Source organism: Octodon degus, unplaced genomic scaffold, assembly GCF_000260255.1.
Source record: "Octodon degus isolate 3935 unplaced genomic scaffold, OctDeg1.0 scaffold00004, whole genome shotgun sequence".
Taxonomy (NCBI): domain Eukaryota; kingdom Metazoa; phylum Chordata; class Mammalia; order Rodentia; family Octodontidae; genus Octodon; species Octodon degus.
The window spans coordinates 19631874-19656719 of record NW_004524580.1 but is presented as its reverse complement, the minus strand read 5'-3'; the positions used below and the strand labels follow the sequence as shown (position 1 = coordinate 19656719).

Genomic DNA, 24846 nt, shown 5'->3' with positions numbered 1-24846 from the left:
TTTATGGCTGCATAGTATTCCATTATGTTATATGGGTCAGTTTTCCTTTATACATGCATCAGCCATTGGACACTACAAGTGGGACTGAGTCACATGAAAAAAGTTCTGCCCAAGTGAGGAAAAAATAAAGTGAAGAGACAACCCATAGACTATGTGAACTTGCTCATGAACCACAAATCAGATAGGGATTGATATGCAAATATTGAAGGCATTCCACATGTTCAACAGTAAAATATCTGAAACCAACAAGCAGCCTGATTAAAAGAATGGGTACTGGAGCTAAGTAGACAGTGTGCAAAAGAAGATATGCAAATGGCCCGTGGGCACATGACAACAGGCTGCATGGCACTCACCACCTCGGGCATGCACATCAGGGCGACGGGGATGTATCACCTCGCTATACTAAGAAAGGCTATTATCAACAAGAGTAAATGTGACAGATGTTGGGGAGGATTTAGAGAAATGAGACTCCTTGGATGTTAATCTAAGAATGGAAATTAGGCCCTTGTTATGGCTAACATTACGGAGGTACCTCAAAAACATTAGAATTACTACAGGATGCAGCAATCCAATTGCTGGCTGCCAATACAAAGGAAATGACACCAATACGTCAAAGAGACCTCTGCACAGCTCCGTTCATTGGGCTATTATTTGCAATAGCTCCAAACTCAATTTCTACTTTGCCATTTTCTACCTACAATTTTGGAATTTTAATTTTTTTTCCTTTACTTGATAAATGGGACTATCAGTTGCTTTACTAGGTAGCAGTAGAAAATGCATGTCACCTACTTATAATAACTTTTATAATCAGTTTACCATTTAAGATGAATTCAGCATGTAATTTGAGGCTCTTTCTTTCTTTCTTTCTTTCTTTCTTTCTTTCTTTCTTTCTTTCATGGTAGCAGGGATTGAACTCAGGACTTTGAGCTTGCAAGGCAAAGGCTTATTCTACTGAGCTATCTCCCTAGACCCTTTGAGGCTATTTCTAACACATCATTTTCATTTGGAATTTAGAATTTCTCTTAAGTGTGTCGCCCACTGAAATGAGCACAACATAGCCCCAGGCCTCTTCTCGTTCCTAAAGAGATACACATAATCTCCAAACATGAGTAGACAATAATCCAAAAATGGCACAATTTTAAGCAATTCAGTGTTCTCCAGAGTTCCCTTGAACAAAATTGGTTTGACTGAGTTGAGAATAATGACCCATTTGGTTATTTCATAATCACAAGTGATTCAAAATTCACATCTTAACCCTGTAGAAATGGTACCAGAGGATGGAGCATATTTAATTTTGCCATTTAAAAGCATTGCAAACAATTACTCCTTTGTAAGGATAGTTTTGTTTAAAAATTCAGCAAAAAGCAAAACTCCTTAAATTGCATACAGTCAGCTTCTGTTTTGATTCCCTCTGCTTGAACTGATGGAAACTCTGGAGTGTTTCCCTCTTGTGGCATATTAGACCTCCGCCTGTCGCTTTTCTGGGGAAACTTGCATAGGTTCATAGTATAGATCAAGCTCTACAGCAAAAGGGAAACACGGTGTCCTTTGTTCCACACATCAAATGGGTTTGTTCAAAACATGCTGCAAGTCGGAGGCCGGACGCAGAGCACGCCGCATGTGTTGCCCAGGTTATCGCGAGAAGCATCTGGGCAGTTTTCAGATAACGCGAGAGCTGTGCTCAAACGATGAGGAGAGCTCGACGGCTGGCTCAAGTGATTAATGACCGTCAGTGAAGGGTAAAGGAAGGGCCTGTCTCATTGAGCTGACCAAGAGTTAACACATCCCTCTGCTCTTTCTTGGCCCCGGGAGGGAGAGGCAGACAGCTGTGCGGGATCAGGGTGCTTTGTGAGCTTGCATCTGGGACGTCTCCTCTTTGCAAGAACTTCCTGGCTCCAGGGAACAGGATGGACCTGGGTTAGCTGGAATCGTGATTCCTGAGTAAAAGAGGAAGCCTTGAGACTTTTCGTTTTAACTATTCTTCCCCAAAGAATAGCAGGAAGATTATGTATTTCCTCAAGAAGATAAACGTACACACCATGAGCCAGTTGGTAATCCATTCTTCGGCAACTGCAATGTATGAGCCAAGATCTACTGACCCTGGATGTAGTCTGTAGACAGCTTTGAGAAAGTTTCTGGGATTTCTACTTCCTTCTTAATTTCACTGTAAACTACTTTTGCCTTGATTATGCTGTAATAATCGATTAAACATACTTGAGAATAGTTATATGAGGACTTTCAATTAGTTTTATTTTGTAACTGATCCTGAGGATTGAATCCAGAGACCATACAGAGTGATATATCCAGTGGCTTTTAATGTTTTTTTATTTATTTATTTTTGAGAAACAGTCTCGCTACATCATTAAGTGGCCTGTGTTCAAGCTTGCTATCCTCCTGCCTCAGCCTCCCAGAGTGCTGGAATTACAGGGATGAATCAGCAGCCACAGCTCAGATTCCCTTTTTATATTTTTAGTTTTTACCACTTTTCCAGAATGCTAGTGAGGGAAGAATTTATCTTTGCTTACCTTCAGCTCAGTCCTTACCTTAAGCATTGTGGGTATTTAAAAATGGATAAATATTTCATGAGTGAATAAATGAGCACATTCATGCTTCCATGCATGGACACCTTTCTTTTCGATGCCACCAGCATGGAAGGGGGAAGCATAGTTGGCTGGGAATTAGCAACCATACAGCTACAGTATTCCTGATCCTTCCCTTAAGGGTGACAAAAACTAGGAAATGTACTCCTTCCTGGAATTTGTTTGGAAAGAAAACAGAAAGAAATTGGGAAATTTTATATTTTAGCCCATGTCTCACTGATATTACAGGATAAATGACATTTTTAACAGGGAAAGAGGGAAGCCACACCTTCCTGGTATGGGACAAGAAGATTTTGGGGCAAGAAGATTTTGTTTGAGGATAGGGATTCTAAATATCCTTTTAGTGATTCGCCAAAAAATGACCTAAGTGCATCACCATTGTTTTAGTTAATAAGCTAAAGACAGAACTGTAAAAATAAATTGTTGGATATCAACAAGAATAAATCCTGGAGTTAGTTCCTTGCCATACAGCAGGATAAAAAAGGCAAGATGTCTTAGGGCAACCTGATGTTTGTCCAACATGATGTTTACCAGAGCTCTGACTTTTACAAGCAAAGCAACACTATTTATCAATGAGATAACCAGAAGGGAGAGAGGAATGCATGCCTCTCTAGCCTTTATTGAGAAGTGATTTTTCTTAGAATGTGTTAAGTAGATAGATTTTTTTCTTTGACAGTCATATTTTAAAGAAGGCAAAGCACATTTGCATGATTTGGTAGAGCAAATAATTTTGTCTACCCTCTGAAATTGTGTTTTACTGGAAAATTTATAACTATATTGAAGGCTGTTCCTTGAAAAAAATAATTTAGGACATAATTCTCTTCCCATTACTAATGTTAATTAAATATTAACACAGAATATCATGGCTTAAAGATATAGTTTTTTTTGTTGTTGTTGTTTGTTTAGAACCTGAAGTGCCAGAAACTTGGGAAAAACTCCTAAGAGCTTTGTCACGTTGGCGTGTCATGCAACTGCAATCATTTGTTGAGCTCAGCATCCAGGGAGAGCTAGCCGGGACTCAGGTGACATTTCCAGATGTGTTCTCAGTGGAGACATATTTCTTCCATGACTCTGCTGTCCCCAGAGAGAGCATCCCTGAAGAACCAGACAGCAGCTGTACTGTCTGTCTTTTTTATGCCATGAAATTTGGGTTCTACTATATTACACTGGCGCACAGAGGCATCAGAAAAGTCCACCCTGGATTATGTGGGAACAGATGGGAATCCAGCCCACTTCTTGAGGGGGCTGAGATGAACTTTTATAGTGAAAGGTGATAAAGTAGGGAATGCAGTTTTTTCCATCTTCGGATAATACCATTATCCATACCTTTACTTAAGTTATTTTGCATTTCTAATAAGTGGCATGAGAATAGAATTATACATTATATAAAGGATGTCCACCAATATTACATCTCACTCTGAAGGCTATTATTTTTCTTTTAAAATACACATTTCTTAAGAAATTATATAAATCATAAGATCATTTTATAGCTAAGTCTGCTTAAGATAATAAAAATGGCATGACTTCACATCTAACGCCTTGGTTCATACTATAGAACATTGTATTTCAAGCACATTTTACTGCAGTGGTTGCATTAATTTTAAAACTTTGTATGTCTTTTCCATATTGTTTCACAGTTAACATAAAATTCCCAATTATCCATAGAAACATTAGGTTAAAATTAGATATAGAGTTAACACAAACATATATAGCTAAAAAGAACATTTCCTAAATATATTTGAGTAGTTAAAAAACTGATGGTAGAATAACTGTTTCCATGCAATATCACCTAGTTTTATATTCTTTGATGATTACTTTTAGTTCAAGTGAACATTTTTCAATCACCAAGAATCATCTCCATCTCATGGGCCTCAATTTACTTCAGGCTCAGTCTTTTTGATGATGAGATACAGGGCGAGGGATGCTAGTGAGATCCAATTATATCTATTTAATGGTCGAGGTAACCGTAATCCAAGATCCACTCTAAGGACCACTCCAAACACGAATAAACAAAAAGCTATTTTATAGGTTTGCACAGTCTATATTACTTGCCACCTTTATATGGGGCTGTGCCAATTGGAAACAGATTTTGGAGGCCCATTGGGTGGTTGGAAATCATATGCCAATTGTACTGAAGATGTCTTATCCAAAGGAAGAACACTGTAGATTTATACTACGAAGGCTCTGTACTTCATGAAATATGTTAACTGCAATACCAGGAAATGAGTTTAAAAAAAAATCAACCCAGGTCTAAGACCTTTAGAGGAAATATTTGTGCTTGTCCTATATGCAAACTAACTTTCAGGGTCCAGGATAGTACCATTAGAATTGTAATGTACAGGGGGAAAGTGTTACAGTGTAGTACTGCCCAGTATAATCTGAGCTGTACGTTTTCTTCCCCTACCGATAGTCACAGAGGTGGTGGCTATTCAGATCCACCTTGGCAGTATTGCAGATGATGATTTTGGGGTAGAGTAATTCCATGAAAGATATAAGAAAACGAAGGTGCAGAGACCTTAAACAACTGCTTTCTGATATCAAGGATCAAGAGGAGGTAACAGAGGGCCAGCCAAATAGCTCAGCTAATTAATGCACCTGCAAGCAGGCCAAGGGGCCGGGGGTTCAATCGCTGGGCCTACCGTGCTGGCCCCACTAAGTGCCTGCTTAGACAAACATGGGAAATGGGGTTCTATCCCTGGTTATAGCATGCCATGTTGGCCTTGCCTCTGGGCACCCAGAGCCAGTGACCGAATCTGAGCATAGTGATGCATGCTTATAATCTCAGTGCTGGGGAGGTCGAAAACAGGAGGATCACTACAAGTCCCAGAGCTGCACAGTGAGACCCTGTACACAATACTTACATCAAAACAATGACAACCACCCTACACAAAACACACAAAAGTATGTCAAAGGTGAAGAACAGTGAGGGTGATTTTAGATATCTATAATGGGAATGACATCTTTGATGGTAGAACTCATTTGAAAATTTAGAATTAGAAAACATTATGATCACAGCAGTCGGTTTCACTCTAATACAGGACTGCCTCAGTTCACAAAGTTTTCTCCTCACTAATAATTCCATTAGCAAACAGAAGCATTTGGCAAAATCTTGCTTCTGTTGGAGAACTGTGAGGAGCATAGTCTGTGGCCATCTTCCCCAGATCCACAGAACAAATGAAGATGGTGAACCAGTGCGCTACTGCATGTCTGAGGGGGAAAAAAAAAAAAAAAAAAAAAAAAAAAAAAAAAAAACCTTCAATAAAAGAAGGTCGTGGACAGATATTTCAGTACATGGAGAAAGGATCTCAAGTAAGGTGACAGGATCTTTAATCACTCAGAAAGACAGATCTGTATGCAAAGGAGCCAGGAAATTACTGATAAAAGACTGCCATTCAACACACACTGTTTAAAAGATAATTGTAGATGAACATTTTTTTAAAATGTGTACACATATAATTTGGGCACCAAGTACTTCTGACTTGAGAACTCAGGCCATCTTGGTTTTGATATGCTTTAGCCCGAGGCAATGTGGGTTATCTATTTAATTTATTCACATTTTTGCTTCATTATCTTGAAGAAAAAAAGGCTAGTTGCTGTTTGAAAGAAAGCTAACTTTGAAATTTCTTGATTTTAGAAAAAAATACATATTTCAAATGTTGAACAAGTTAGCTTCTTGGAGAGCTCAAAACCAAGCTTAGCAAAATAACAAGTTGCAGTCATAATCATTCTCTAAAGAAAGCATATTAAAAGGAGGAAAGAAAGCAGAGACAAGCAAGGTGTCAGAAAAGTGTCACTTTATATTAAAACTAAATATATTGTCTTTATATTTTTATTATTACATATATTCTGATAAAAATGTTGTTGTGGCATTTGTAAGATTTGGGAACCATAGACGAGCTGGAATTTAAGGGCTCTGCTGTGTGGCATTCTAAGAACTCGTACCTGGGATAATTTGCCCATTACACTTTTCCTGTAGTCTTCTAAGGTGTTAATTAACAGCCTGATGCTTTTTCTCAGTCTTTCAATGGATTCTTGATACAGTACTTGTTGGAGGTACAGAAAGGTTCAACAGAAAGCAGAGTCATATTGGAAACCTGGACAGGAGAGCTGCGCTTTAGACGCTTTAGCACTCTCAGGTAGATGAGCTTGTTTGTGTCACTATGCTTTTGCTACATTTCATTTAGAAAAAGGAAATTATCCCAGTGCTCTGTCTGTTATAGTGAATTGTGACAAAGTTGAATAAACAACACGTTTCATTTTAAAGTAATCTCTGGTCATCTAAATTAGTAATAGTAAAGCATCAATATGTGAAATCTCTCAGAGACATGAATTTATTATAAGTCAGAGAAAGTTGTGATTGTCATTTTAATCACTAAAATAAAGCTAGGGATATATCTCAGGGGCACAAGTGCCTGCCTGGCAAGTGTGAGGTCCTGAGTTAGATTCCCAGTACCAAAAATGAAAAATATCATTAAAATATTTCTCTAAGACCCAATCTGCAAAGTTCACAAGACTGAAGATGCTATTTTTATAATAAATCTTCAGAAAAAAATATAATTCTCTCTTTTAAATTTTAATTTTTAAGAACAAAATAGCATTAAAAAAGAAAAAAATTAAAGTGATACAGAATTTCACTTAACAAAATAATATGAATTTCATAGTATTCATTGTAATGCATAGTATTGTCTTCCAACTAACTGTTCAGATTACCAGATATATGCATGTGAAATTGGAAGAAGGAAGAAAAAAGAAAGAACTATATAAGAAATTAAAAAGAGAAAAAGGTCCAAGAATTGAAAAAAGGAGACAAACAAATTAAGCACTATCTGCTCTTTTCCATAGACCAGCATAAATCCACAGTACAGTTGTCCAAACCATCCTGCTTGCATAAATAGATATATCTCTTCCCCCACTCCCTTTCCTGTCCTAAACTCAGTAATTCCTTCCTTGTAAATAGGCTCATTTCCTGTTCCCAGCATTTATTGTATCCTTCAGGTTTTCTCTCTAAGTAGTTTCTGTTCTTACAAAATTCTAGGATGAAAACATAGTTTAAGTCAATAATTTTTGACATTGCCAGTTAAACAGAAGACCCAATGCTATTATGGGCTACTGGACTCTTTTAGAATATTTTGCTGAGTTTATACACCTATAATATTCAATAACGGAACTTAGAAAAAATGGGGTATACCGATGAATGTCCATTTTGTATCTGTGTATTCAAAGTGGTTAGGATAGATATATAGTTGCATTCTCTTAATGAATAGAATGATTTGTTCTAATGGTGTTTGTAAATAGGATCTCAAGTCTGCATCTTGTACAGCAATTAACCACTAAGAAGAATATATGCAGCATATTATTTGTTGAAACTGTACTTCCAATTTGATTTGAAACTGTCTCATTGCTATCTGTTTATCAACAAAATTTTGAAAAAAATAAGTAAAAAAATTAATAAAAAATAAAGAAAAATGATGACAATAACAATAAAAAAGGAAACATAGTTTAAATTAAATTAACCAATGTAAGTGGGCCTGTATACTAAGACTTGAACACACACACACACACACACACACACACACACACACACACAGAATCCAAGAAGCAATAATGAGATGTGAGCAGTAAGCGTACTCCAAATGAAAGGCAATGTGTCTTTTTGAGCTGGATGACATTAATTATCAAAGATTTGGCAGAAGTATGCTCTCTCTAATTGCATGAAATTAGTGAATTGACATTTCTGAAAATGGCAGTGATTGAGGCTGCATAATGCCATGAAATACCCTCCTACAAGGAAGCTGTTCTGGTGGTTTACTGTTTATCCCTGAAAACTCTGCACTCGTGCTATTTCTACGGCAACTGTTTCTGTGTGAATTCCATATTTAAGGAGCATAGTGATGTTAGTTTATAGCCACCTGCTTTTTGCTATTGAAATTTATGAACATAGTAGCCATTAAGTTAAGCACAAGATGTTTTTCCAACTGAGAGCAGAACAGTGAAATTACAAACAAAAGATATTTGGAAAATTTCAGAAGTAACTTTCAGTACAGTAGAGATAATTTTCATGAAAGAAATAAAGGTGATTGACGTATGTCTATCATAGATGTTTGTAAGGATGCAAAATGAGGGTGATGTCTTATCAACACTGTGGTTATGAGACCCTGCTGCAGTTGTTTTCAATTCAAACTTTGAGCTGAATTTGTTTTCCTTAAGACATGAGTAGTCATTTTAGAATTTCTCTTGCCATATTCCCAGGATCTAATAAATTGATTGTTCTTAGGAACAATGTAACAAAGCACTGTCGAATGTATTTTTTAAAAGAAGATCTTTAGTTTCAAATATGATCAAAATATACTTAACATTATACTATGCTGCCTTAAAGTATAAAATGATCACATTATTACATTAATTTAATAGACTATTACATTTTCACTTAATGTCCTATATGAATAGAAACACAGCAAACTGAAGACAAAAGGTCTCACTTAATATTTTTCTCTACTAACATTAAGACTGATTTACTCAAAGTAAGTATGACTTTTGAGAAAACCTGGTTGAATGATGAATGAAATGCCTTACTAAACCCTTACCAATTTGCTTATTCAGAATGTTCATATTTATGAACTAAAGCTAGTAACTACATTAGGCATAAATATTACATTAAAAAATAATGTTATATATAAAGTTCATTTTAGAGAATCACGCCTACCAAAGTTCATTTATTTTATTCTAATTAACAACATAGGGCCTGGGAAATAGCTCAGTTTGTACAATGCCTGCCTGGCAAATGCAAGGTCCTGAGTTCATTTCTTGATACCAAAATAAAATAATATAGAATAAAATGGCATATTTGCTGGTGGTAAAGTATTGACTAAAGTTAATAGTGTTCTGGCATTCCAACTAAAGCTAAAAGAATTATTCTCTCAAAATCCAGAAGAATTTTCAAGTTGTTGATATGCAACTTAGTTACCACATAGTTATGTGTACAACTATAATAGATTATCCAAAGAACCCTCATAACTGATGACTTAGAGTACCTCCATAATAAGATATTTATGCGGATATGTATGGATTTATACATCACTCAAACAGAGCACTTACTCAAAAACAAGTGGAGCATAGTGTACAACGAAAGACTTATGCTATGCATTACAGAAAATGCAAATTTTCCCCTTATGTAGGTGAAGATTTCCTTAGGAAAGACACCATGTTCATTTTATGATTAAAAACAAAATTTTTATTTGACTTCCTTGCAAAGGACATAACAAACTTATAAAACTGAAATCTCCAGAAGATTTTTGAATCTAGCAGTTAATTGGAAAGATTCTCACCCTGACTAACTATATATACTGATACCTGTAAATTAAGCTACTGCATTGCAGATGGTAATCTGTAATAGTAGGTTCATGCTTGGAGTGCCTGTCATTCTGGTCTTCTGAATACGGGCTGCTTGTCATGACATGCCAGTTGCTGCTATGAAGTCCCTTGGGTAGATGGTTGTTCAAAAGAAGGGGGTGGTGAATGAAGACAAGCGACAGGAAAAGGAATGTTGTGGGACTGTCCTGCTTCAAGGTTGTATATGGTTAGATTTTTGGACTTATGTGTAAACATAAGAAACATAAGAATTATATAATTTTTTATGCCTATTTTAAAAAATATATTCTAATTTTAAATGTTTTTTCATCATATTCTGTAGGGACTTAAAGTTCAACGTATCAATACTTGATGAAAAATGCCTGTTCCATGTTATGCTTAAGATATTAGATATTCAGACAGATAGTGAGGTTAAGCTTAACAGCCCAAGTTGTATGGTAATAACAATAAGCTTGTCTTCTGGATGGTTAACAAACTAAGTTTGCAGACCAAAATTAGAGAAAAAGGAGGGCCACAAGGAGAGTCATTATTTTGGCCTTAGCCTTCCAAGGTCAATTAAGACTCAAGACATATGAGAACCTGTACTGTAACATCATGTAATTCGGTAGTGTGCCAAATTTTCTGATCAAGAAGATTATGGGCTAGAGAGGAATGTGATCAATGATGTAGAGTGTGCCTAAGGAGAGTCACATGGAGAGAAAACATTCTCTCAGGCATTCACAGAGAACACATTGGCCAAGCAATGGCCGTGACTCATCCACATGGCTGACACTGACAAAGATTCTACAATCTGAGGTACAGGATCTCAGGATAAATCCTGAGAGGATTTGACTGACCTTATCAGATACAAAAGTTAAAATACTTGTTACATAGCTTTACCTTGGTCTTAACCATCTAGCAGAAAAATATAAAAAGGAAGTATAAGAAGTAAAGCCATGCTGTTATGTTGAGCTGTAGGGGACTCAGGTCAACAATTTCTGACATTCCCAGTTAAGTGGAGGACCCAATACTATTATGGGCTACTGAACTCCTTTAGAATATTTTACTGAGTTAACATACCTATAATACTCAAATAACGGAACTTAACAAGAAAAGGGGATACAGATGAATGTCCATTTTGTATCTGTGTATTCAAAATGTTTAGGATAGATATATAGTTGCATTCTCAATGAATAGAGGGATTTGTTCTAATAGTGTTTGTAAATATGATATCATGTCTGCATTTTGTACAGCAATTAACCACTAGGAAGAATGTATGCAATGTGTTAATTATTGAAACTGTCCTACCAATTTGGTTTGAAACTGTCTCATTGCTATTTGTTGCTCAATAAAATTATGGAAAAAAACCTGAAATTAACATAATTCCTTAGATAAAAAGATGTCAACTGGTGCCACCTTTGCAGTAACGTTGACTTCCTCATGAGTCCATTCTCTGCAGTTCTCTAGCCACGCTCCTCTTATTACTGACCACAAACCCCTTTCATGCTTATTCCAGGTTTGGACAAAGTGCCCACTGATCTCCCCCCCGACACGACGCTGCTGGACCTTCAAAACAACAGAATAACTGAAATCAAAGATGGAGACTTTAAGAATCTGAAGAATCTTCATGTAAGAGCAATTTTACTATTTAGTAATAATAATATACAGCTCAACACAGTTTTCAAAAGAAAAAAACCTAGTGAAAACCAAAAGTACTTATAACAATTAGTCAATGCATTTATGTTTACAGAACCATTTTTCTAAGATGTTGTAGAATTAACCAGGAATAAAACAATCTAGTGTAGCTGCATATAATCCAGCTATCGTATCTGCTCTAAATCATTGTATCACCATCATTTTTTCTCTGTGAACAGTGAATGTGAATTTTTAAATATAATTGTGTGCTTATTTATAGTTTTTATTTAAACTATTAAATATAATTATATATATTTAGGCTGTACTTCAATAGTAGAAAACATGCAACAAATAAATATTGGTATTATTTTCTTTCTTTGTTCCTTTCATTTATCTTCTAGAGAAGTTTATTTTTTTGTTGTTTTTGTTTTTGTTTTTTTGTTTTTTTGTTTTTTTTTGGCTGGCTCAGGCTGCCTTAAGGGAAGGTCTAGTGTGACATGTGGAGCTGGGGATTGAACCGTGGTCCCCTGTGCCTGCCTGAGTTTGTTGAAACAGGCACTTTAAATAACTGAGCTAACCTGAAAGCCACCTCTTTCATTTATTTTCTAAGAGAGCTGTGAATAGCCTTCGTAATTCTCAAACATTGGTACTAATACAACAGAAACCATCATTAATTTTATACGTGTACCTATACTCAGGAATGTATCTATGATTTTGTGTGCTTTACCCTGAACTGTCCTTTTACTTTGATTTTCCTTTATATGAAAGGTCAGTTTTTAAAAATGTATTTGATACAGCGTCTCACTGCAGCTCAGACTCATAGTGAACCTCTTGTTTACATTCTCCTCTGTGCTTGGATTATAGGCGTGCACAACTATGCCCAGTCTAGGCAGCCAGTTCAGCATGCAAGAGGTTGGGAGACAGCGTGGCTGTGGTTCCCAGGGATCAAACCCCAGTCCCTGCACTTGCCTAAGCAGGCACTTAGCCCACTGAGCTATCTCACAGGCCCTTAATTTCCCCTTGTCTATATTACAATGTTCCATTTACTGGGGGGAATTCTATCAGAAAAAAAGAAGTTACTCCAATGGCTTTCTTGGAGGAAATTTAATAGAAAAGAGTCTTTGCTTAGGGGAATTGAAACCAATAAAGCACTAGGAAGAATCCTGATTAAGAAGTCCTAAAAGCCTGAAGTAACTAGGAAGTCCCACAGCTATGGAAGAAAGAACAGCTCTTGGCCTGACTCTTTCTTCCTGCCAATGGCTCCTCTGGCTGATCCTACTAAGGGGGAAGAGGAGGGCACCAGGTTGATGCAGTACCTGGAACTCAGCTTCTCATGACATAAAGGAGACCCCAAAAGGAAAATGCATGTATAAAACTGTAGCTGGGGAGAAGTGTGTCCAGCCCAATCAAGTAGGTGTAAGCCTTCTCAGGCAGCCTTCTGTAGAAGTCAAGTCAGTGTCTGCTGACATGGAGCACCAGGTTTATAACATGAGATAAGTATGTGGTACTTTCCCCTCAGAATATTCGTGCATATGTAGCACCAACAAGCCAGGCTTCAATCTAAAGGTAGCCTATGAACATCACACTGTGTCTTGTTCCACTCCTGGAATGCTCTTGGACTATTGGATCCAGTCCTTGGGAAGGCAGGTTAGTAATAGCACTAGAGACCAACCAGAGAGAGATGGCCCTGTGGAGGAGCAGGCTGGCATCCTACGGGCACACTAACAGAGACGAAGCTACATTGAATGCAAAAGAACAGTTAGTGGCATGCAGAGGGCCATACTGGAGGAAGGGAATTGGGTTTACTGTCTTCAGCCACAAGAGATAGTAGAAGTAACTATCCTAGTGAGAAAAAAAATCCAGGAAAGCATATTTTCAATATCAAAAGTGCAATTTGAAAAAATAAAGTTTTTATCAAATAGAATTTTCTAGTGATATGAGGCCCATCTGTGGAGATTAGTTCTTGGGTTCTTTCAATGTGTTTCATAGAAATACAGTTTTGAGGTAAGAATCATGAGAATGGTAAATTTTAATTTCGCATTCATTTAATTCTAGTGAAGTATAGAAAATATCGAGGAGCTGTACAATAAGAATAAATAATATGCAATAAACTATAAAAATAAATCATTTATGTATATATGTTAGAATCAGAAATACAGATATAAGACTTCATAAAACATAAAAGACAATACATTGGCCAAGATATAATTGCTATAGTGAGGATAAGATTTAGACGTGTGCCTTCTGACCACTCAAATGAGGAAAGCAATAAATATTTAGTCAGCAGAAAAACATAGACTAGATTGTTAAAGAGATCAGGTGGGTTTTTTTTTTTTTTTCTTTCCTAAGACTTTAAGGTTTCAGAGGGAATGGCTGAAAGGAAACAAAATGTAGGTAAAGAATTTGTGGTCAATTTCCAGTAATACAAGCAATCCGATAAAATTGGTAAGTGCTAAAAGTGAGAGATCAATTAGACACTGTCTTATTTCAGGTTACCAGGCAGTGTTTTGAAAGAAAATAGGGTAAAGTATTTTAGATTAGGACTAAAAACAACAACAACAAAAACAAAACAAACAAGCAAACAAACAAAAAACACAGAAAAAAGAGACCTTTCTGTGTAAGAAGAGAGTAAAGACAGAAAAAAGCAAGCATCAGACAACAAACAACACAAGCTGACTCAAAGAAAACCCAAGTGGTGAAAGGTGGAGGAGACCGCTTAGCAAAAGATGCTCAAGTAGGCCCAAGCACCGATGCCGCTGCCCTGTGGGAGGAGTCCGGGGTTCCCCTCAGCGACTCTCTGCTTTCTTCTAGGGCGTCAGTGGCGATGGGCCAATGGCCAGACTTAAAGGGCTTGGCAGGGGTTTTTTAAACCATCATTGGAATACATTTAAACAGTTGCTGATAAAGAAGGAATATTATTTTTGTTAAATATTTTGAAAAGTTTCTTTTTATTTGAATAAACTTATCCAAAAGCTGCTTTTATAAGGAAGGGAAACTCCCTTATACTAATCTCAGCTTCCTCTGCACTTAAGTACACTCTGAAGAATATTTTTAAACTCCTGTATCCCTCAGTAAGAACCACTTCATTTCTGCATGTTTTTCTTTAAATCCAGTGTGGGTAATAACGTGTTCTTTCTTTCCCCAAGTTCCCTCCAAAAACATTCCCAGGCAGCCATAATCTTGATTCCTTTGTTTCCACATCAAAGTATACATAGAAAGAAGGGAAAGAGTTTATTAGAGCTTCTGACCAGGCAGAGGATGTTAAGTAACTGATTTTCCCTCACCCTTCCATTCCTGATCATTTTGATCCTTGTTATTATGCAAACAAACATCATAATTTTGGCTAGGAATGCTGCATTTCGATGAGAAGGAAGGAGAAATGAACAATTAGTAAGGATTAAAACAAATGTTTCAGCAAAAATAAAATGTCTTTGTTGTCTACTAGTTGTGCTAACGTACAATGTCATGGCTCCATGTGAGCAGTTGCAGAGTAAAAGGGATTAAATTTTTAAAGAGTGGGAAGACTGTGTTTCTATACACACTGACACTGAAGGGTGGCAGTGCTAGTGTTCAATATTTTTCTTTACAATTTAAGGCTTAATAAATCTAGGTATGGAGGATTTTTTTAAAATTAGAAAATAACAAAAATTGTCAACAACTGAATAACAATAAATACTTGTTTAGCAGTTTCTGTATACAAGGCAGTGTTTATAGTACTTTAGATGAATTAATTTTCTTGATCCTTGGAATTAGTGTTAGTCTTAGGCAGTAAGGTACTCCCTATCTTCTTTATACAGAGAGAGAAATGTAGGGACAGAGAAGCTAGAGGCTCATAATCCCCCAGCTGCAAGAGTTTGCATGCAGCCACTCAGGACCAGGCATTTACACTAACAATGGCCTATAAATATGTGAATAAAAGAATCCCTTAGCATAATACCTGGTGTAGTATAACCTCCACAGTAGAGGCCGGGGAGGAAAACATAGCTGTTAAAACTAAGAGTCCAGCATTTATTGATAAAACAGATTCTTCTGTGCAGGTTTTAGGTATATTTAAGTATACTAAGATTTCCAAATTTAACTCCAGAGGGGGCAATCTCCTTTTCATCTTTCATTTTTTATCATTTAGTGTTCATGACAAGCTACTCCATGCAGGTCACCCTTTACCCCTCTAGCTAGGGTCTTCAGTCGTTTCTCCACTGTCTTCATTGTTAGCATCAACTTTCTTAAATCTCATAAGGTTTTGTAATATTTATTAGAACCTCTTCTACTTGAACTTTTTAGAAATTTATTTATTTATTTATTTATTTATTTATTTATTTATTTAGTGGCCGGCTCAGTCCTGGTGGGGCTGGCGCAGCCTGTGGTGCCAGGGATCAAACCACGGTTCCTGCGCTTTGCCTAAGCTTACCTAAGCAGGCGCTTTAGACTGCTGAGCTAACTTGTGGCTCCCCCCTCTTAGAATTTTAATCCAACAATCATTTTGAATTAGATTAAAAGACTGTGTTACTCTTAATAAATTTTAGTACATCAAATGAACTCCATGACAACAAAAGTGAATGAACCATTTATTGCCTTTAGAAAGTATTATTCTTGGGCTGGGGAGATGGCTCAGTAGAATAAGTGCTTCTTCCCTGGCAAGCCCAAGGCCTGAGTTCAAATCCCTGTTGCACAAAAAAAGAAGAAGAAGAAGAAGAAGAAGAAGAAGAAGAAGAAGAAGAAGAAGAAGAAGAAGAAGAAGAAGAAGAAGAAGAAGAAGAAATTATGCACATTTCCTCAAGGATAACTGTTAAAATAAGGACTTTTTTAAAGAACATGGATTACTGGAATAGAATTAAGAAGTTGACATGTACATCTACCAATATGTATAGTGGTAACAATTATGACTTAAAGGAAATTCCTCATATTGGGAGAACATAAAAACAAAAACAAAAACAAAACAAAAAACCCCCCAGAAACCTCACTAAAACCACTAAGATGTTTGTCATGTAAAACTTTCCATTACAAAAAGAAGGCTGGTAGAAAACCAGAAGAAAATACAGTAAGGTTCTTTATGTCATATTAACTATGTTCTGTGAATTAGTTATGAAATATATTAAAATTTAATGAAATAAATAGTATACTGGGATACTGGGCCTGGTAGAACATTCCTGTAATCCTAGCACTTGAGAGGCTGAAGCAGGAATCATGAGTTCAAGACCAGCTTAAATTACTTACTAAAACTTCTCAAAACTGCATCAGAGAGATGGGACAGAGAGAGAGAGAGAGAGAGAGAGAGAGAGAGAGAGAGAGAGAGAGAGATTCATCAGGGAGCAATCTCTCCAAAAAGAAAAATAATAATGGAAATAAATAGTAAGACTGGCTGGGGAGATAGCTCAGTCGTCTAAGCACCTGCCTGGCGAGCACAAGGACTTGGGTTTGATCCCTGGTACTGCGTACCATGCCGGCCCTGGAGTCCTGGGCTTGCTGTGCCAGCCACTGAAACTGGGCATGGTGGCAGAACCCTGTAATCCAGCACTGGGTAGGCTGAGGCAGGAGGATCACTATGAGTCCAAGCTGCATAACAAGACCCTGCATCAAGTGAATAAATAAATAAGAAAAAATAGTAAGAAAACAAAAGAAAATTAGTTTCATCTTTTGATTGACAAGGATATCCAAATAAAGCAGTGAACTAGAGCATAATCAGTATCAACTACAGAGTTCTATAAAAGACATAACTTTTTGTGAGGTTATAGAAAGATCTGAGTCTCTTGCAGTGCTGGTGGTAGTGCGCATCCGCGTTGGCAGTTTCTGCACAGGAATTTGTAACAATAGCCAGTGGAGACAGACTGCCAGATTGAACAAACCACAAGAAGCACGTAACACTGACTGTTTGTCCGTATCTTGGGCCGTAAGAGTTATTCAATCTTTAGGAATATTTATTTTTGAAAAATATATACAAATGTCAGATGTGTGAAGTAATGAATTGCATTTGCTTATTTTTTTTCTTTTAAATTTCTTAATCTGTACTTTCTTTTCCCCCATCTTTCTCCTCTTTCTCTCACTCGGTTCTATAAATGTACATTTACGAAGATGAAAGCAGAAGATTTTATACTTCTAAAAGGTATTTTTGTTTGCTTGCTATCTGCAGGCATTGATCCTTGTTAACAACAAAATTAGCAAAATCAGCCCTGGAGCATTTGCACCTTTGGTGAAACTGGAGAGACTTTACCTATCCAAGAATCATCTGAAAGAATTGCCCGAAAAAATGCCCAAATCTCTTCAGGAGCTCCGTGCCCACGAGAACGAGATCACCAAAGTGCGGAAGTCTGTGTTCAACGGAATGAATCAGATGATTGTCATAGGTCCGTACATTCTCACTACTTGAAAAATGAGACACAAGGTTCAACACAAAAGATTTCACGTAAGCTTTAGCTGCAGGCATGTGAGCAAGCTGGATCCTTTGTACCCAAACCCCACGTGAAATGTAGTAACAGGGCTAGAGAAATGGCAGATTCTTACGAAGGTGTGCCTCACAAAGATGATTTTATCCCTTGACCTCGAGAGTTTGAGGACTGTAGTTACCTTTCCTACCATATGTCCCACAAGAGGGGAAGATTTATTTATCTATTTATCTTTCTGCGGAACCAGGGATTGAACTCAGGCCCTTGTGCTTGCCAGGGAAGCGCTTATTCCACTGAGCCATCTCCCCGGCCCATGAGGGGAAGATTTAAATAGTGCTGAATTAGAGGTATTTAGGGATCCTCGTTCACAGCTGGGATTTGTATGTGTGTGTCTTGAAAACACATACATCATTTGCTTTAAAAATGTGTTATCATTTCATTATATGTGTGGTAAAAATATAATTTTACATTTGGCTTGCAAAATGCCGTATTCAAATTCTTTAATAGCATTTCAATTATGTTAGGGCAATAGTAGCAAATGATTTACAGGCACTTGCTTTAACATTTTTTCTTTGAATTTGAAGCACTGTGATTTTTAACCCAGAGCCTTTTCACTGAGCTACATACTCAGCCATAATTTTTATTTTGAAACAGCAGCTTTTTTTTTTTTTTTTTTTTTTCTTTTGGCCAGCTCAGCTCACCATGGGGGTGGGGCTGATGCAACATGTGGTGCCAGGATCGAACCGCTGGCTCCTGTGCCTGCCTAAGCTTGCCTAAGCTCGCGATTTACAATGCTGAGCTATCTCGCAGTCCCCGAAACAGTAGCTTCTAATTTAGTGTTAAGTGTTTTCTATGCAATCATTAAATAATACATTTTCATAAATCTTTCTTTTAGTTTTCTGAATTTTGTTTGCTCTTCTGAGGACCATGCTTTTTCAGTTTCTTGTGTGTTTTCATCAGGATACTATTGATCCAAAAAATTCTTTGTAGAATCCTTGTGGAAATGGACACTACTCTGATTTGTAATTTCTTAAATTGTGCTCTAAAATCCTTGCCCTTACTGCATTGGCAGAACTGGGCACAAACCCCCTGAAGAGCTCTGGAATTGAAAACGGAGCCTTCCAGGGAATGAAGAGGCTCTCCTACATCCGCATTGCAGACACCAACATCACCTCCATCCCGCAAGGTGAGAACTTCCTCCAAAACATTTTTAGAACTATCAGCTTAAAGGTTCTGACATTTTTTTAAAAAGTGGTTGTTGAATTTTACATCATGACTCAAGAGGCCATTTTTAGTTCTAGTAAATTCTCCATACCTATAAGTGATTAGACGGAGCTGAGTTAACCATGAAGCCATCTGGTTTACCAAAAAGATGAAAAGACTGATGCAAATATCCTTTAAAGTTGAAGATTTACACAGAATTATTTTACATTAAGGGTCATATCACAAAGAAATAGTATAGCTATTTTACAAAGAATGTTTTACTTCTCTATAAAGAAAAAACAATGTAAGTACTTCTGAAATTGAGCCAACATTTTATGTTAAATTTTCCTTCCCTTAAAGAACTGTTTTCCATTTTTGGACATTTCAGTCACTAATGTTTGAATTTCTTCTATTTAATAGTGTTGGTTGTAGATTTGAAGTCTATTGTGCTTAATTTCAAGTTGTTAATAATTGAGCCCAAGATCTTTCTTCCTCAATGTCTTTATCAGAAATGTGAGAAGAACATCCCCCTCACTGGGTTTTTAAAAAAATTAAATAGTTAATTGGAAGAATATCCTACATGTAGATTGTAGATTATATTTCCTCCTATTCATCATTAAAATGTTTGGAACGCTCACTGGGCTTAGATAATGAACAGAACATTTGCCATGTGAAATGATGGAGAGGCTTCCTGCTGCTAGGAGCAAGGCAGCGGAGAACACTCAGTCATGGTGCTGACAGATGCCCAGTCGAGGAGCTTAAGACAGTCTGTGAATCGGAAAAGGCCCTCATTGCAGACAAAGTACCTATCACTTGAACATTTTCTGTACTCCTCCCTTGTAGTCTCACAAAATCTCCTCCACATCCTTGAGTTTTAACCTGGGTCTGTCCCTTCCTCAATCTCCTCAACACAGACTCCTGCTTCTTGGATTGGAAATGAGATGTACGTGCTTATTCATGGAAAAGGTGTTTTCCTCTACTGTAACACTGCAGAAGCATCAGTCCCTGAGAGTACCTGTCCCACAGGATGTTGTTTTACTGCCCCAACCTTAATCATTGTCTTTATATGTGAGGCATTCTTTTGGTCCTCTAAAAATAAATACAGCATTGGACAAATTATGATTAAATGGATAGTCAGACTGATAGATGTTGGCTTATAATATGGAAGGCATTTTCATTTTGTTATGCAACAAATATTAATTTAAATGTTTTATTACATATTATAATGTTTTACATATTATATTTTATGATATGTATATAATATTAGGTAAGTGTGTAATGTTATACATATATATTCACATTTATATATACTTCATATACACAGATTTAACTACCTGTGAATTAAAAATATTTGAAATAAGTTGCATCCGTATAGAATATGGAGTCCTTCTCTAAACAATACACTGCAACAACTTTCTATATATCATTTATTTCTATCAGAAATTCTAAATAATCTAAATATGATTACAAAACACAGGAGGGTGTATATGTGTATAGGTTGCCTGATAATATGACATCTTTTCATATAATGAGCCTGAATATTGGCACACTGTGGTACTTGTGCAAGCCTTGAGTCAATCTTCATAGATTCTGAGGGCTAAGATACATTTATAGTATATATACATATATAAATACATATATAGTATGCATTTATAGTATACTATAAATGTATCTACATATATATGTATATGCACAGAGAAGTATATATGTATATATCAATAACATAGAACTGAAGTAATATGCATGTGTGTGTGTGTGTGTGTGTGTGTGTGTGTGTGTAACTATGCTATCCCTTGTAATGCATCCTCAAACTATCCCTCAGATAAGGATTTTATCACTGAGCAATCTGTTTCTCTAATTTTCTTTTGTGCTCTGTGTATCCTAGTAACTCCTTTCCCATTATTTCTGACATACTTAATTAACTCCGTCATAAGAACGTTAACACTGCTATAACTACCATTTATAAGCACCTACTTAGCTCCAGTTGTCATGTAAAATACTTTTCCTGATTTCAAAATGTCCCTTTCTCATAGTGTCATGTCCTAAAAATGATAAAAATTGATACTCAATGAGGGCAAGTGGTAGGAAGCTGCAGTGCTGAGACCGTGCATGGCTGAGGTCAGGCCTGTGCACAGTCCTCCTTCCCACGTGCCTTTTTGCTTATCTGACAAGCGAGTGGCTGGCTCTTAAGCTAGGGCTTGTCTACCTGCACAGAACCGTCGTCCTTCTCTCCCACCCCCATGGGAATGGAAAGGAAAGAATAAATCATAGTTTTGAACTAGACCAACTTAATGGGAGGCATAGCTTAATTGTTCTTTTCCTTTAAACTAAGTGTTCGTATCTTTAAAGCATCATTCAAAAATAAATACAGCATTGGAAGGTTTTGTTAATTATAAAATGGAAGTTTAAAATACATCTATGTTCCAGAATTATTTTGAGGATCATTGGATGTAAATAAGGATTTCATTATATGTACACGACCTATATTAAAGTACTCCTTGCATATTTTATCTTTCAAAAAAGGAACGAGAAGAGGGAACTTGCTGTTAGTTCAGTTGTTCAAGCGGTTGCATGGGCAAACCCAGTCAGGTGCGGGAGACCGTGGTTCGATCCCCAGCTCCACATGCCATACCAGACCTGCTTTGAAGGCAACCTGAGCTAGCCGAAAAAGAAAAAAAAAATCCTTCGAAAAAGGAAAAGAAGAAAAATATATAAAAATAACTAGTGAATAGTTTCTTTAGCAAAATACTATTGCAGCTTAGAGTAATGAAGCTATAGATAAATCTACCTTTCTGTATGCTACTGGACAGAGAAAATATTGTTCCTCAGTCAAACTTTTACCTAGTTATAACTTTACATTTTGGAAACTGATATTTCAGAAAGAAGGACTTAGAAACTAGTAATTTGCTTTTTTGGGGGGAAGGGTCTACAGGGTGCTCAGGATCTCACTACTAGACCAGACTCATAGCGATCTGCCTGCTTACAGCCTCCCAAGAGTTAGGATTACAGGTGCACGCCACCATGCCCAGGACCAATTTCCATCTCAGTGTGCCCCGGAGGCAGAGCCAGCATGGTAGTCCCAGGGATCGAACCCCTGGCCCCTGCACCTGATTGCAGGCACTTTAATCCGCTGAGCTATTTGGTCGGCCTGAAACTAGTAAAGATTGATAAATGTGATGATAATTGGCATATTGAAGACAATGCATTTAAAAGATTTTCCATGATGAAATGGAAGAAAAAATATGCATGCAATTTGCTGTATTATATACAACTATGCTTCACAATAGGAGTGTTTTAAAATTCATTTTCATTTATTAGGTGAATACAATTGCTGAAATGATTTATGCTTCAAATGGTTTTGGTTGTCTAAAATTTATTTATAAGAAAATTGCGACTGTCATTTCATTTTTTGAGTAGAAAGCTTGCTATTTTAACTTCTTTTGTCTATCTGAGAACAGAGTGCATTTCTTACTGGAGAGAGATAATCTATTAAATGTGTCACTTCAAGTTACTTTGGCCCTACCTAGGAATTTTAATAATTTATGCATTGAGGGAATAAGTGGACTTGATTAGGAAAAGAGCTAAGATTGTTTTATACACTGTTCATATTTAGTAAGTAGAGGTTTATTTTCCTAACATTTTTTGCAAAAAACTTACTACTGTAGAGTTACTAATTTTTATTTTAAAATAGCCAAAATGACTTCCGTAAATTTAGTATAATTCAGTGAAATATGCTCAATATTTCACACCAAATGTGACCTTTGTTTTCCAACTCTGTATCTTTATAAAACATAAATGAAAGTTTCCACCAGTCAGGTTTTAGTTCTATACATATTTGCCTTGCTATTTTCTTTGTAGTCGTTGCTATGCTTGTAAGTGGAACAATGTGTGTTTGAAAAGTGATATAAAATCATAATGTATCCACACATGGGGGAAGGAAATGAAAATAAAATCTTTAACTTTTATATTTATATTACTAAATCATTAGGAATCCCAGCTGTTTACAGCGTCCCATCCTGAGGCTTAGTGGGCATGCTGGATTTAAATTCATTTCCCCAGGTGTTCGACATATGGCCATCATTTGATTGCAGGCTGTGGACTCTTACATAAGGATGCTGTCTTGATTTTACAGGTCCAGCTGAGCTCCAGCTCTTTCTACTCAGTCCCATGACAGACGTATCTGATGACTTTTGAAAAAGCAGAATAGTCTAAGGCCACCATAGCATCGCAGTGTTAGTAACTCATGATTCCTATGAGCGAAATGCCTGGTTGAGTTGGCACATTCGTTTAACTTATGTTCATAACTGTTTCATGATATTTAAGTACCTAATTTTATTGCATGATTCATCAACGCAGGGTTACCCCTTTAAGAATGGTGGAAATTGACAATGAGACTTGGTTTCTTCCTTCGGTTTTACTCCTGCTGGGACATAAATCTGTTAAATGGTGAAAATAGTTTACGATTTGCTTTTAAACACAAACATGACTGTAAAAAGAATAAATACAAAAATGATTCTTTGAAATTCTGTGTGTTTGGGAAGGTGGTGGCACATGTCCCTGCATGTCTTTGCTTACCCTGTGGGCATGTGTTTCTCTATCACATGACGTCTTGTACTTCCACCTTACAGGTCTTCCCTCTTCCCTTACTGAGCTACACCTTGATGGAAACAAAATCAGCAGAGTCGATGCATCTAGCCTGAAAGGACTGAATAATTTGGCTAAGTAATAATACTATTTTGTGAATTTCTATCAGAACAATGGCTAGTTATACAGGCACCTACATGCTCATAGTTAGGAACAGGATCTTTTTTTTATTTCCAGCAATCATTACTGTTTATAATAGTCCCAAAGTTCAATTTACTTGAAAGTTTCTTGAAAAGTCGATGCAGGAATGTAGCTACAGCAAACCCAATATTTTGAGAATATCATATTGTTTTTAGAACGGAAGTACAAGGTTTTTGATCCAATAAGATTTCAAATTAATATGTTAATTTAATATGATGCTCACTTAGCATAAAACAGAAGCTGAGAAAATCTATATCACAGTCCCTCAAATTTGAAAATAGTTTAAAATTAAGACTAGCAGAATATAAAAATATGGGATAGCCCACAAATTAATATCAGAATGAACTTCTCAAACCTCTTCTCTGAAGAGTGCAAGGTGAAACAGAGGCACATTTATTATGACCTAAAAAATACAAGTTTGCTTTGTTTTGTTTTCATGGCCCTTCCTAATATTTCCTTTTTAGAAATGACCCCTTGTGTCTACTTTCTTGTCTAGTGCCAATCTCTCTGTATTTTCAGTCTGGCTAAGTAATGAAAAGTGGAAAACAATGGCATAATTTTTCAACTCAAAGAATACTCTGTTCTTGACTATATGTATATTACTGAATGTTATTACACAGAATGTTCCTACTTATGATGATGTTGAGTTGACTTTCTCCTGGATTTTTTCATAAATTTTGTGAGTCATAAATAAACATAGAGTATGTTTTGCATATTTGAGAAATAGTAACACCAAAAGGTTGTGCATAGTGTGGCTTATCCAAGCTCTATGAATAGTCCTTAGTGACCTAGTGGATAGCAAGACCTGAAGAGGCCAGGTTGACTATAGCTGCCGTAAGTCACTATTGAGTCTCATATGATAAGAAATGTTTCTTGCTATGATCTCAGCACTTGAG

At 36.6% G+C, this 24846-nt stretch overlaps 1 protein-coding gene across 2 annotated transcripts in view; it reads left to right on the top strand.

Annotated features, from left to right (window-relative positions):
• Positions 1–24846, top strand: part of Dcn (decorin) — a 39920-nt gene that overhangs the window by 9095 nt on the left and 5979 nt on the right. For both annotated transcript variants that reach the window (XM_023716369.1, XM_012515186.2), the window contains exons 3-6: positions 11464–11576; positions 17710–17923; positions 19035–19148; positions 23794–23887. In XM_023716369.1, the coding sequence (XP_023572137.1) occupies positions 11464–11576; positions 17710–17923; positions 19035–19148; positions 23794–23887 (535 nt within the window). The remainder of the gene's footprint in view (positions 1–11463; positions 11577–17709; positions 17924–19034; positions 19149–23793; positions 23888–24846) is intronic.